Source organism: Argiope bruennichi, chromosome X2 (genome assembly GCF_947563725.1).
Source record: "Argiope bruennichi chromosome X2, qqArgBrue1.1, whole genome shotgun sequence".
NCBI lineage: Eukaryota > Metazoa > Arthropoda > Arachnida > Araneae > Araneidae > Argiope > Argiope bruennichi.
Window position 1 is genome coordinate 126,306,582 of NC_079163.1, and position 15,218 is coordinate 126,321,799.

The window sequence follows — 15,218 nt, forward strand, 5'->3', positions numbered from 1 at the left end:
CTATTTAAAAATATTTGCTTCATAAAAAAAAAAAAAGAAAAAAAGAATAGAAACTGGCTATAAAAGAAGGAAGACTTCAAAAATAGTCAAATTTCATCATCTATTTAATAGGAATTTGTTTTAACAGTGTAACCAATAAAAAATTGGCAAATAATATGTTCAAATGTTAAATCCTCTATTATAATCCAGATTTCATAATGGTAATGGGAAGGAATTAATTTTTTAAACTAGTTGTCTGTTACGATTTTTTAAAAAACTTATAGACAAAGAAAGTGACCTTACTTTCTTCTATTTGGATATTTAAATTGTGGAATTTCAAATTGTAATATTTTGATAGTCAAAAATGTGAGAAACCTGTGTGGAAGCTAACACAGGCAATAACTTAGGGGTGGGGTTATATAAAAGTTATAAATTACCAAAAAAGAGTGTTCTATAATATCAAAAAACATATGGAATCAGAATCGAGAATTAAGTGGGAATAACTTTGATAAAATAAAGCAAGAGATCGATACCGAAAAAAACGCATTCCCGCCGATGTTTGAGACAATGAAAAAGATTGGATAATTCTGATAGTTGCAAAGATACAAAGGAAAAAAAAGAAGAAGCTATATTTAAAGTAAGGTAAAGTTATTTGATTCAATGGATGTTTTCCAGAAAAACCAGAACTTTAAAGGAATTAAAATCACAGTATTAAATTCTAATAAAATAGAATTCTCAGAATTCGTGCAGGTAATATACAGATATTATCAAACATCAATAATGCTCTCACTTAAAGATTGCAAGCAAGAAAGAAAAAGACTAGCTGCTGGATATAACAGACAAAGGTAAAAACCAACTCTGAATGCATAAGAGATAAATAAAAAAATTATTGTGCACTTATTGAAGGCATAAAATATATAATTTTTGAATATCATTGAAATTTTGATTTTTGACAAAAAAAAAGTTCCAAAGAAAAAATAAGTTAAATTTTATTTTAATTTTTCACAAAAAATGGGCATTGTCACCCATAACAGAACTTGTTACTGTGAAATACATAGAATTACACAAAGTAAGAAATATGCCGAGCTTCATAGTATTTTATCAAAAAAAATTCTTTCATTATCAATTTATCTCAACCACTGGTAATGACAAAATATGCACCGAGAGTTGTTAAACTTACAAAAATTCGAAAATGTTTCGCTTATAATGGTTTATAAGCGAAACATTAAACGATTATAAGGTAAAAAAAAAAAAAAAAAAAAAAAAAAGCAAACAGAAAAGTATCAACTAATTATTATTTAAAACTCCAGTCAAGAATCGCATGAGCTGATGAAAACATAAGTTTATGACCAATCAAAAAATGGATGGTGCTTTTACTTTATTTCTACTTACATTTGTTACAGATAATCAAATAATTGTTAATGAGCATTTTCATGAAATTCGGCTGTATAAGAAATGGAAACACAAATAAGACAATAGAAAGACTTAATGATGTTAAAAATTACAAGGCCCAGTCTTGTTATATATTCCACATGTAGAATAAATTCAATATGGGCACATATTGCCAAATTTTGATGCCAAGGCAAATATTATGAATTTTAATGAACCTAAATTCCAAGCAAATATCTAGAAATTCTATGGATATTAATACCATTTAAGCATTTTAAGAAAGACAAAAAAATTTTAATAGTGGGGGGAAAATGCATATCTAAAATATATGTAGAGATTTTGAAAGTTATTCTTATCTGACAACAGAGTAATGCTGATGATAATGAACATGATTAGTCACAGAAGTACAGAGTAAAAAAGATTCAAACACGTGAAAAATGATTTCTATTTAAATACAGCACAAGATATTACACAATATTATGATAGTACTACTCCATAAATTTCCATACTGTACAGCATCTTGTACATCTTATGAATATATGAAAAAGTTCTTGTAACATTTTATCAATATCTAATTTAAGAAGATTTAAAATACTTTTGATCAAAATATAAAGAACTATTGTAGAATTTCATGCATCTTGTTTGTTTGCCTTTCCTTCTTTTTTTGCAATATAAATCTTTTTCTCAATAAATTTTCATAAAACACATTTTAGGTAATATTTTCTTTTTCAAAATTCTGTCAGGAAAAGCATACGATAGTTCAAATTTTAACTGATAAGTATGTATACATTATCTTTGTTTATACACAGAGCATGAGACTTATAAATATTTTAGAATAAATGATTTGATGAAGTTTTGTCCCACATTTTTTTAAAATGAATCTAAATTAATCACTGAAGCCAGTTTTTACAATTTACAAACTAATCAGTTAATCTAATTTCCATGTAAACATTCTTTCACAAGATAAGATTTAATTTCACAAGCTCGTATACATCTAGTTTATGACATAGTCCAAAGACATTCAACAAAGAATTAAAAAAAAAAAAAAGAAATCAGAAACTAATAGCACAATCTTTAGATTAGTTCTAATCTTCTTTCAATGAGCAAGGAAAGAAGAAAGAAAACAAATATATATGATACATATTTTATGAAAGAAAAAAAAAAAAACTATGAATATAATAGGATACTTCCCCTTGTAATGAGGAATATTCCATGCTATTTTTTTCCGTACATTATTTCCTGTGACGATTTTTTCTCTTTATTACATTTTCGTGTATTTAATATATGAGCCGTTTATTTTGAAAATGGGGCAAGACCATTTTTTGTTATTGCGAGATATTTAAAGTTTTACCTTTCAATAAATTTAAAAATATTGGCAAGTATTAATAGATAAATTTTTTGTATTTTGTGGAACCAGATAATGAAAGTTTATAATCCAATAGTGTTTACAGTGCTGACTAAAAAAAATAAAGTTATTATAACTGAATGGACTTGCCTCACTTTCAAAATTAATGAATTATTGTAAACGTTCATTTAATTGGAAAATATTTCAGTTGCATCAGCTTTTTTTTTAATAATAAAAACAAAATACTATTGAAAAATTTATAATTATTTATTCATTTGATAAAATGTGAAACAAAACAAAGAATACTCTTGTAGAAAATATAACAAAAAAGTAATTCAGTTTTATTAAAAATTTCAATGAAATTATACATTTTCAGTTTATATGTAGATATAATTGAATTTTATTCAGAATTTAACACTTTAAAATGTTCATGATGAATAGGAGGTACATATGGTAATAAATCCGTCATGTCCTTGCATTTTTCAGATGCAATAGATCTCGTTTTTTTCATACATAAAAGACAATTTTATATTTCAGAAATTACTTGGTCTTACTCATTGTGGTGGCAAATCGTCAATTTTAAATGCAGCATCTCGTTCTTTCGACGTTTTGTAGAACATTTTGTATGATGCATCCCTTGTAAATCTGATCCAGCATATAGTTAAACAATTCACGGTTTCTCCACCGATATTTTTATTTCTTAAAACCACTTTTTCCAGAGGTTGGGTTGAAAATAATTATCCGCGTTTCATTCCATGTATTAATAAACATTTATTATGTTTCCGACAATTTCGTATTACTTTATAGTAATCCTGGGGAATATACAAGGAACTGGTTTTCCGGATTGCCAGTTCTACCACTCCAAAATCACGATCGTCCGGTAAAATTGAAGGTTCCGACAACAAAAATTTGTGATCAATGATATTTATGTCATTGTCACAGGACTGAACAATCGGTGTTGGAAATAAACATATTATCGAGACACAAAATTAAGATATACGTTTTATTGTTTATGAAATACCGTACAACCACCAATTTTCATTATCAAAGATAGAAAAAGAGATAGAAACACCCTAGGTTTCAGACATGGCCACATTTGCTTCATTATACAGCAACGGGAGCAAAATTTTTCCATAATATATTCGGTCAAAAATAATTTCAATCCAAGACGGACTTGCACCACTTTCAAAATAAACAGATTTTCAATACTGTTAAGAGCTAAAACTTCCGTCTCCAAAATACTATAATCTGATTTTTTTTTTAAATTGTTTACGTATAAAAAGATCATAACAAGTTTTATATATAATTACCATTATCTCCATTTTTTTCAAAAATGGACTTGCCCCACTTTCAAAATAAATGGCTCATATAAGTAACCAAAAATATTAGCATTAAGTAATTAAAACCTATAATTGAAACAATCCAATCCCTGCCTGAGGGCGACCCTTGAGAAAGTCTTCAGGCCGGATTCTTATTTTATTTGGTTTATTTTTTATACTTTTTTCCCCCTATTGGTTTTTATTTCTATATTATATATATAAACTCTTAACTGGGGAGGTTAAATTTTAGGAATTAACTGGGGAGGTGCAATCTATGAGACCGCATTTCATTTACACTCAAATTTTCTAATGAATGTATTAATATCAAAAACTGCCAATATTGTTTGCAGATATTTTTCTTGATATATAGATATGTTTTATCAATTTTTCAAAATATATTATCATTGAAAAAGTAAATGCGATGGAACATACATTTTCTTCTCAAATTACATGCAACAATAAATAATATTCTTGAAAAAAAAAATATTACTTTTTACTTTTTAAATCATATTTATTTTTACAGTACATAAAGGCATATAGAAGTCAATATAATGTAAAATTCAACAATTATATGAAAAATAAAAAAAAATGACAATGGGTAAAATTAGCTCTTTTTTTTTAACGACTTGTGTGAATTTCATAGCACGGTTTTATAGGTCATTTTAAACATACAGGTTAAAAACTAATATAAAAATCAACCTATAAATTCTGTATATATATCTTGGCATATTAATATATTTTATAAATTTTTCAAAATACATTATCATTAGAAAAATTAATTATGTTTGAACATACATATGAGAATCAGTTGAATGTGAACTTTCGAGAAACTCTTTTGTACAATTATCCTTATCACTAAAATCACTTTCTGCTTCATTTAAAAGTGTCTGGAACACTGCTTCATAATAGGATCAATAAATTGGATGATATTTCGGGGCCCAAGTTTCAGCGCCATCTGCTAAGCCTTTTTTTTTTTTAATCACTGGGACACTAACAGGGAGGTGCGGTCTTAAGAGACCGCGCTCAAAGAAATAACTGAATTATTTTATATAGCATCCACGGAAAGCAGTCGAAAAAGTGCATGTGTATTGAAGGTCACAAAACAGGAAGCTACAGGGTCAATCCATTCAAATGAGCTAAAAATAGTGATCGAAAAGCCATCGCTAGCGGTCTTACAGTCCGCACGTCCCCAGTTAAGGGTTAAGAAAGATTAAAATATATAAGCTTCAGATTTATATTGTGAACAATGACAAACGTATTATAAATAAGTCGACAACTATTTTCATGCGAAGTTACAATTTTTTTTAAACATCATTTAACTATCAAGATTTACAGTTTTAAAAATAAAAAAGGAAATGTGTGTATATAATCTCTTCTGTCAATACACATGTAAGTAAAAAATTTCTCACGATTACATTTACAGTTTAATTCGATGATGCTCAGCTTATATAAAAAATTACATGCATATGTAAAAGAACATGGCAGCATTACAATTTCACCGAGTTTAAATGACATGATACAACAACAACAATAACAAAAAATGTTCACCACTTGAACTGAAGAAAGAACTTCAATTATATATACAGTGTAAAAAGCTATCGCCAGAAGAGGAAACACTTTTCAGACTTAACATCTCAATGATCAATGCAGGGTTCATCCTAAAAGAATTTGGCAGGGCATAAAACCCCTAAGTTCATAAATTTTAGCCAAGTCTTCCACAGTAACAAATAAAAAAACATGACATTCAATCTGCTAGCATCAGATAAAAAAATTCACATTTCTCCATCTTGTATAACATCTTTATCCTGTAAATAAAATAAATAATTAAACAAAATAATTAAATGTCAATTTTATCTTTATGAGCAAGGCATTCCAAATTGAATTTCTTATTTTCAAGAAGGCTAAATCAAAATATGGTAATCAAAAGAATTCTAAAAACTGTCAGTAGAAGAAGCATAATATTTTTACACAGAATATGTAACATGAATTACACAGTTTAACTATCTAATAAGAATATAACATATTAGATATAATGGCCTTTATTGTTCATCCATGTAATTTACAGTTCTGAGAATATCTAAAAGACTTAGTTGACCATAAGATAAGATAACTATCTAAGTCAGCATAGAATGCATTATGCATAATATTTCAATGCAAACTCTGCTGTCAGTTATAAAATATTATAATTTTAAATGTTAGGAAATGGTTGTGGTCATGATATTGTGTATGCTATTATTAGATAAACTGGTAGCTTGCATTTCCTGTATAAAAATATTACATAATCTCTGTTGATGGTTTTAGAGTTAACTATTGGTTCTAAAATAAGATGCATTATCTTTTCACAAAAATCTTAAAATTCCACAAATTTCTAAAGAATAGGTTTTGCTGCAGTTTTCTCAAGCATTTATTGCACTTAAATTTGCAAATGATTAGGTGTACAAGATCTAATTTGAAACTTACCATTTGTAGCACATTTTTAGATAAACAAAAGGATTTCAAATGAGCTAAATGAGTTTCTATTTAGACAAAGGATATATTTTCATTTATTTTGCTAATTTTCAAGGAAATTGTATTTTTATATAATTTTTTAAGTCCAAATTTAATAAAAGCGCTGTTCTAAAATTCAAGAATACTTAACTGACCTATGTAATCATCTACACCATCACTTTCGGTAACCAAAGCCCGCTCAAGTATCACACGCCCTTCTTTATAACGCTGATTTTCTTCTGTAGCAAACTCGTAGATCCATCCAAGTTTAGCTTCACAATTCTTGCAAGAAACATCTCGAACCATGTGTCGACCTGTTAGCATGACACGATCCTGCACTTCACTGAAATATAAATAAATATTTTTAAAATAGTTCTTTTGCAAAACAAACAACAAAAAAACCTTAACATCATTTTTACTTGAAGTTATAATAAAATCTGTAATAAGACAAATAATTTACAATTAACATAGCTTAGTTTCATTTTAAAATATGTTATAAAATTTATTTTAAAAGCAAGGTTGAGATACTTATATTACTGAATAGTAGAAAGTTGGCTAAATTAGAATTATATTTGATTAAAATAGGCAATAAGTTTTATATAATATGACATGCAGAGTTCAAAATAAATAGTGCACTGTTGTAAGTTAAGATTCTTAAAACATATTGTTTACTACACTAAAAAAAAAAAAAATCACTCAAATTTGAATGAAATAGTCGAATTAAAAAGTAATGCAAGCAGACAAAAAACATTTTGTAAGAAACAAAATTTCTTAGCAAACTTAGCTATTCTTTCTTTTCATTATTTCTCCACAGAAAGCAATTTAAAATCAACTGGACTCTCAAATTGTTGTAGAAATAGAATAGAAAATTCTAAAACAATCTAAGATGACTTTTTAACAGACTAAGACACCTTATCTCCACAATTTTCTGCTTTTCATACTTGGACTTCTCTATCATTAAATAAATGCACTCGCATTTGCTTATGTGATTCTTTAAAAAGTATAATCCCCGACTCACAACATCTATAGAATATTTCTATTGCTATTTATGAAGTTTAGGGATGCAATCTTTTGAGTATTTCTTTTTATGCGATCCTAATGCAATGTATAAAAGCAGGTGTCAGCGCACAACAACTTTATAATTTAACTAAAAAGAATAATTTTTGTTCTGTTTTATTCATAAATCATCACTTTTATGAAGCATATTAATCAACTCTAATATTAAAGAATGTTTTAAGAATAGTACTCATAAACAAAACTTCAAATAACAAGAACTGATGAAAAAAATTCCATGACAAGTGGAATTTTAAAAAGTATTTAAGTTAATTTTAGAGCAATTAAAATTAGAAAACCAATAAGGGCTTATTAGAATTTTTACAAAGATTTATTAATAAAACAAAATCAAATTATGAAAAAATTGGTCCAGCAGTTATATCAAATATAGTAATAGAAGAATAAATAAAAATATAAGCAAATCAAGAAAAATTTTAGTGATAATAGGTTTTGATAAAGAACTGTAATTGAAATAAATTTAAATATGCCAAAATTCTCATTTTTACTGTTTTTCTAGCAAAAAAAGCACTTTAAATATAAATCATAAAAAATTATAACATATAATAAATGAGGTTTTTCTTAATTTATATTAGTTATTAGAGTCTATTAAGATATACTATTAGTTTTTTAAAATCAAAATAACATGTCATAAAAATTATAATGAACAATAAAACCATTAGTGCTTTTAAATCAGTTCTACACACTGACAAAAATTAAAAGAAAGCAAACTGCTATATGATTACTGCATAATTTATTTATGGATGAAAGGATAAAAAGAAATAGGTTTTTTTATATATAATTAAAATCATATTGAAGAAATACTAGTAAATTAAGGCCATCATTTGTTTTATTTTCTTTGATTTTTCCAGATTAATAAATTTTCCCAGCCTTTCTCTGATATATATCTAAAATCTACAGAATGAAATCAAATTTAATGCTCAAAAAACAGATCAAAAAATAATTTTCAATTTCTTTACTTAATTACTTCAAATCAGCTTCATTTTTGTAAATGTTTTCCCACTTTTTGTAAATATTTATTAATATATACAACAATAAAAGATGAGTGATCATCTAGATTAGCTTTTAGCCTGCCAATCATGTTTCAGAACCGTTTGTCAGATTTATTTACGAAAGATGAACAAAATCACATGTAAACTACCAGAGTGATTAAGAATTAAATACTGTTTAATTTAAGGTGTCTCCCCTATTCATTGAATAATTCCATTATAAAAAAAATTAGTTTTTGTAATATCAATTACATTTACATTGAAATGTATAATTTTTTTTTTTAAATTACAGGAGAAATATATACTTATAATGTATCAATGAAACTACAGTGTTCATCATTATTCTAAAATTCAGAAACATTTTGCTAAGCACAGGGGGAATTTTGAAGATACACAGGAAAAAAAAATATTAAAAGAAAAAATAACATGCATCCATTACTTCCAAGATTCAATAATTTAATGAAAGATATATATTCATAATGTTTCTCAATATTATTGGATACTTCATAATTCAATAACGATATCGAAGAAGTGGAAGAATAAATTAATTCTGGTATATTTTTTAAATTTACAATAAATTAATTCTGAACCACAATACTGGGCAAGTATTTTAAATCTAGTTTAAAATAATGTTGAAAATTAATAGCACAAAACACATATTTTCCTTTTCTTAACACACAAAATGATCAACTTAACATTAAAAAGAAAAATCAAGTGTTTTCCTTTTGAACAAAAAAAAAAAAGCAATTAAAGCTAAATAAGTTATGGGAATTAGACCTTCATTATATGCTGTCTTTCCCATAGATGCCAAAAGCAAAACTATTTTCGCTAATAATGCTGCTAAAAAAATAGAAACCAAAATCTCTAGGAAATTTATATATTCGCATTAAATTAGATATGGCGATTTATATTTATTCTCCACTATGGTTCCAAATGTTAAAATAATTCTCATATTTTTAAAATTATTTTGACAAGGAGCACAAATGTTGAATTGAGCCTCAATCACAACTCGAAAAGTGATAAATAAACAAATTATAATTATCATTGTAATATCATAAATTATGAAAGAAACAAAAATGAAGAAATAACTTTTAAACAATAAATAGATAAAAGCATATATTACTGAATGTAAAAGTAGGAAGAGCAATGAACTGATTAGCCAATTCAACCAACGCAATTTGATACTAAACTAGATGCAGCCATACTTCAAAATTGAAGGAACTCCTCCAATATGGTGCTGATAATCCTACATAGCTAAAATTACAATCCCTTGGGAATTTAAATGTAAACATTTCATCACCTGGTGAAAGCACAGAAACATCGATGTTCTTCATTTCTGATTGTCCATAAATGTAAATGATGAAAGTAAAAAATTTTTGATAGTCTTGTCTCGTGCAATCTATGAAAAAAAGACTAGCAAATTGTTTATTCAGATATGATAGGTAGGTATTTTGAGATTTAGTGGTGCAAGAGCCAAATATGGCTATACTGCACCAAACAAATGGTAAAAATATCACAAGTACAATTCAGTCATACAATTTAAATATCTTATAATATGGAAGACAAATAATGAATAGTAACAGTGTTCTTAAAAACACAAATTACATCCCAGAAAGGAAATTTTTCCAAAAATGTCAAAAGATTAAAATATCAATGAAATTTAAAAAGGTGAAAGGGCAACTCTCATAAAAAAAAAAACAGGTACAATAAATTACGAAAATAAGTGAAAAAAATCATTGTAACATTTTTATTCTATGTTTTTTCAAGTATTTCCTATGAATAGGTGTACTTGAAGGTTCACTAAAATTTTTTGGGGTCAACCCATTGAACCATACATTTTTGGATACTTTGTCTAAAAACAGTTTTATCAACTGTGGTGGAATCGGTAGAATGTTCTGGAGAGCAGGTGGTGTTTCATCCATTGTTTCAATGAGGATTATATTCTAGTGCATTATCCAATTCTATTTCGCTATCAGTGTTTTGGTTGGGTTTATCTGTGGACATGGTTTCAAGTTTAGAGTTGGCTTCATACATTTTATCATCTAATTTAGAATTAATGGTCAAAGAGCTAAAATTGGCGACTGGCATAGATTGGGAGACATTCTCGAGGTGAAGTCTTCCAGAATTTAAAATTTTATACATTTTCAGAATTTTGCTTGTGGTCTTTTATTTATTTTTTCTTCTAGATAACGGTTTTAAATTTATGAAGATCCTGTGGCGTTTCACTGGATGGGACATTAGAAGTTTCACATTCATGACCAGTTGGATGAGAAACAATTTTACTATTTAGAGAGCAACTGGCAATGACGTCACAATAGTGGATTCGGGAGTATTATCCGTAAGTACATTGTTTTGAGTCAGATCAGTTGCAGATGGGTTTTTATTTTTTTTATCACAGAAGAATAGCTAGTACTAGATACAGGAGTTTGAAATTTACCAGTTTTACGAGCTTCAGAATAAGAAATTTGTTTTTTAATTTTTGTACGAATTATTTCTTTTTCTAGTAGCCATGCAGGACAATTCCGAGAAAATGAACTATGTGCACCTTTGCAATTAAAGCATTTTTCCGCAGATGTGCATTCTGTACTATCATGACATGCTTCCGCACAGTGGGCACAAGTTAGAGTCCAGCAGCAAGAAGTTCTGGAATGTCCAAAACGTTGGCACTTATAACAACGAAGTGGGTTCGGAATATATGGTCGAAACAACAGGCGCATATACCCTGCCTTAATGTACTCGGGTAATTTGGAAAAACTAAATGCAAGAATCAGATGCTTGGTATTTAGGAGCTGGCCATCCCTCCGTATAGAGATATGCCGTACATGGCTAACTCCTTGTCCTTGCAACTCTTTAGTTATTTCTTCTACAGGTACATTGAACAGCTCCCCTGCAAGAAATAACACCTTTCGAGGAGTTCAATGAAGAATGTGGAGAAACAACGACTGGTATATTTTCCAATGATTTTAATTTCATAATTTGTACAGATTGAACAGCTCCCCTGCAAGAAATAACACCTTTCGAGGAGTTCAATGAAGAATGTGGAGAAACAACGACTGGTATATTTTCCAATGATTTTAATTTCATAATTTGTACAGATTGTTTATAAGATTGAACTTCTACCAGCAAATTGCCAGATCTAAGTTTTTTAGTACTTTTAATTTCACCAATATTGTCAGTTGTAAATCTTTCAACAAGAAACGGAGAGACACAATGAACTGTATCATTAGTAGCAGATGATCTTTTGATAATGAAAAAGGTTGGAAAATTAGGTACTGTTGGAAAGATAGAAACATTTTGTTGCCCACTTAAGGGAACAGGTTTGCATTTGCCCACATGATACTGATGAAATTTCAGGCCAAAAATGTTATTAACCTAGTTGTCAAAAAAAATCTAAAAAGTACTGCAACAAATAATAAAATCCTTAAAAAGCAGTTGTTTATTTATAATGTATTAGGATATCAATTCATTTAATTGATTATGACATAGTAAAATGAGAAATCTTCAATGGTCTTGGAAAAAGACTGGGAAAGATCCCAAGAAATAATGTTTAATGTTTGTTATATTTGAAATTTATCATTTCCTTATAATCCATTATGATAATCCAATGCTTCTATTGGTAAGTAAGAAAGTCACACTAAGAATTATTAATTTTTAAAAGAATTTATTAATATGTATATTATGGTAAAAAATAACCAAAACATTTTTATAAATTTGTTAAAATAAAAATTAAAAATAGATTGTTGATATGGCGATCTTTCAATTAAATTACATTAACAAGTTATTAAAAGAGTGTTCATAATATGCCTAAATCTGTCATTGGGCAATCCAATCAATTAGCCCTCCTTATGAAAGTTATATGAAGCAAAATATTTCTCTATTTTTCGAATTCCATTTTAAGATCAGATTTGTTATCTTTAGATAAAGTTTAATGAATTATTGAAATTTGGCCTTGATAAATGGCCTTTCTGGAAAATATTTCCCTATCAAAAAAGTTATATGAATTTTATATGTGATAAAGAATCTGGAAGTAGGAGCTAACTATATAATTATAACCATAAGTGTGTTATATCATAGATATACTCAACCTAATTCCATAAAAAACATTACATAAACTTTCACTTCCTTGAAAGCTATGCTTTTGATGAATTGTGTTTTAGAATTTTTGCGATAAGATATCCATTGTCTTGGTCATGAGATTCTATTTAATCAAATTTATGGGAAGAGCTGTATTTTTTTTTATAAAACAATCTTAACAGATGAATCAAAATTTCAAAATGATTAGCACTTTAGAAACATATTATTTAGGAAAGATAAAAGGAAAAGACTTTCGAGTTTAAGGATGATCAAAGTCATACCAGTAAATAGAGCACTTATACAGTCATTTATTCTATTTTTCAATCAAGACTACACCACTAATAGGAAATATAAATGAGAAACCTTATTAGAGTCTTCAGATAATTGCTGTAAATGATTCGTTAAATTGTTAGAATAAACAAAATTGTAGGATGCAAAAAATTTATATATTAATTACTTATTTGATTGGCAATAGAAACATTGGACACAAAACAAAGGAATTTCATTTTTAACTGCATAGTATGCAAGTAGATTAATATATGTATTTTTTTTATTATTAAATTCATAAAGAAAATATTTTGAAACAGCAATTATGTGTCAAATATTTAATTATTTTTATAATAGAGGTGACATGTATAAAAATAAAATACCAAAAAATAAATCAAAATGCATTGACTCACAAATTAGTTTCAAGACGGTGAAGAGAATGAAGTAAAATATTATATTTTCAAAGCATGAAATAACATTTAAAGAGAGAAAAAGAAGGATGTTTAGTTGTTTTAGTATAGTAATTAATATTTGATTAGTAATAGCAAAGTAAGTGCCATTTTTAAGGCATGATTCTTACCTGTAAGTTAAATTCACAACTTTATTAAAAAGAAAAGCGCGTCCTGTGGCTCCAGTAAATCTAGTACTTATGAGTTCATTCCTGTTGGTTAAAATGGTATCACAACCAGCGCAAGAAAACATGCGGGAACCTCCAATATGTTCAAGAAATATTCTTCCCATTTTTAACGAATCTACGCCACAAAAAATAAATGTAATTCAGTTTAATTCAAAACTCATAATAAGTTTGAAAATATATTTATCATTAATAAAATTGAGAAATATATATGTCCATCATATTATCAACTGAAAAATTAGGTTATGGAATATTATAAATTTAAAAATACATAAGGTTAACATACATAAGAAACCATTTCGTAACTAGGTTATAACAAGATGTTGTAACAAACTATTTATTACCTGCAATAAAATTTCAGTTGAACTGTTTTCACCAAATTTACTAATGAATATGAAAAGATTTGTAAGAAATACCAAATAATGAGGAAAATACGAATAAGAGAAGCACCTTTACGAAAAAGCACTTAAGTATACAAACGCGCAGCTGTAGCCCTCCTGGAACGAAAATGTTGTCAATTCCAAAAAGACAAACAGCAGGCTTCATCCAGCAACATCCGTTGAATTACAAAGCAAAAATTGAATTATAACGCATGCGCCAGGATTTGTTTACATCTGGCGTAAAATACCAACGAAAATTTGTTTTAAAATTACGGCTAAAATTAGCTCTTTTAAAGGTCTTTTTATTTAATGTAAAATATTTTCTTCATAAAAAATATTTTAATCAACGCAGTGAATAAATATGAATGATAATAACCAAAATGTGTTGTAGTAAGAAGTGTATTCTAATTTCAAATATGGACGCTATTGCGTATATACATAATAAGTTAATGTTTCCTCAAAAGACTATCAATTCCTAGATGCCTGGCGTTTAAGGTTAAATAAATCCTTACTATTTTTTATTAGTTAAACAATATCCAAATATTAAAAAAGCATTGCTTCAATTTTCGCAGAATTCCTAGTCATTGCGCATGTGCAGTGTGCCATCTTTTGCTACCATTGTTTACCTCGAATGTCAACCTACACGTAAACAGAAGCCGCTGGTTAATAACAAGAACTCGTGTGTTGGCTTACGCCGCCATGATGGTTCAGCTAAACATAGATGTCACTGTTTGAAGAATGAAGCTTATGCTGCAAAATAATTCGTTTCTAAAATTTTTTTGTGTATGACACTAATATCACCGAATGAATATTTTCATGAATATGAGGAAATAATTTAAAGCCCCCTCAGTAAAAATGTCTGAAAATCTACAATCAGGTGAGAAAAAAAATAAAAAATAATCCAGATTTCCGAAGAAGTATGGAAGAAAAAATTTAATGGAGCTAATATGAAATTATAAATGATTTGGTTCCCAAATCTGAATTGTCTTATGACTATCAAAACCCAATATAACCAACCAATTAATATTTAACTACCTGAAAAGCTGTGAATTTTTCTTCATAATAAGCTTTTCTTTATACTGCCTTTTTGAATATGAAGTTTTTTTTTTTTATTTTTTTTTTTTTATGGAAGCTTTTACTCTTTTACCTCAATCGTTGAGCTACTGTTATATATAAATCACACAATAAAAGCTTCTACAGTGCAATGAAATGACAAATTGAAGGAAATAAATTTATATTTAATGAACAAAAAAGAAGAAAAATAAAACTAAAAAAGTGTTCAAT

General features: G+C 27.6%; 2 protein-coding genes across 2 annotated transcripts in view; one reads left to right on the forward strand and one right to left on the reverse strand.

Moving 5' to 3' along the window:
* Positions 1-1,795: 1,795 nt before the first annotated feature.
* Positions 1,796-14,092, reverse strand: LOC129960176 (protein yippee-like 5). Its single transcript, XM_056073383.1, has 4 exons — positions 13,899-14,092; positions 13,501-13,672; positions 6,675-6,862; positions 1,796-5,837 (listed from the first exon to the last, which is right to left on the reverse strand). Exons 2-4 carry the CDS (start codon positions 13,659-13,661, stop codon positions 5,833-5,835), a joined length of 354 nt encoding a protein of 117 aa, XP_055929358.1. The 5' UTR covers positions 13,662-13,672; positions 13,899-14,092; the 3' UTR covers positions 1,796-5,832.
* A 510-nt stretch (positions 14,093-14,602) lies between these two features.
* LOC129960303 (acetylcholine receptor subunit beta-like) overlaps positions 14,603-15,218 on the forward strand; it is a 35,890-nt gene continuing 35,274 nt past the window's right edge. The window contains exon 1 of the mRNA XM_056073639.1: positions 14,603-14,811. Coding sequence (XP_055929614.1) covers positions 14,790-14,811 — 22 coding nt within the window. The 5' untranslated portion in view covers positions 14,603-14,789. The remainder of the gene's footprint in view (positions 14,812-15,218) is intronic.

Coding starts and splice junctions, on each gene's coding strand:
- LOC129960176 (XM_056073383.1), bottom strand. CDS start 13,661: ATGGGAAGAATATTTCTTGAACATATTGGAGGTTCCCGCATGTTTTCT. Junction 6,863..13,500: donor GTTGTGAATTTAACTTACAG/GTAAGAATCATG, acceptor TTTATATTTCAG/TGAAGTGCAGGATCGTGTCA.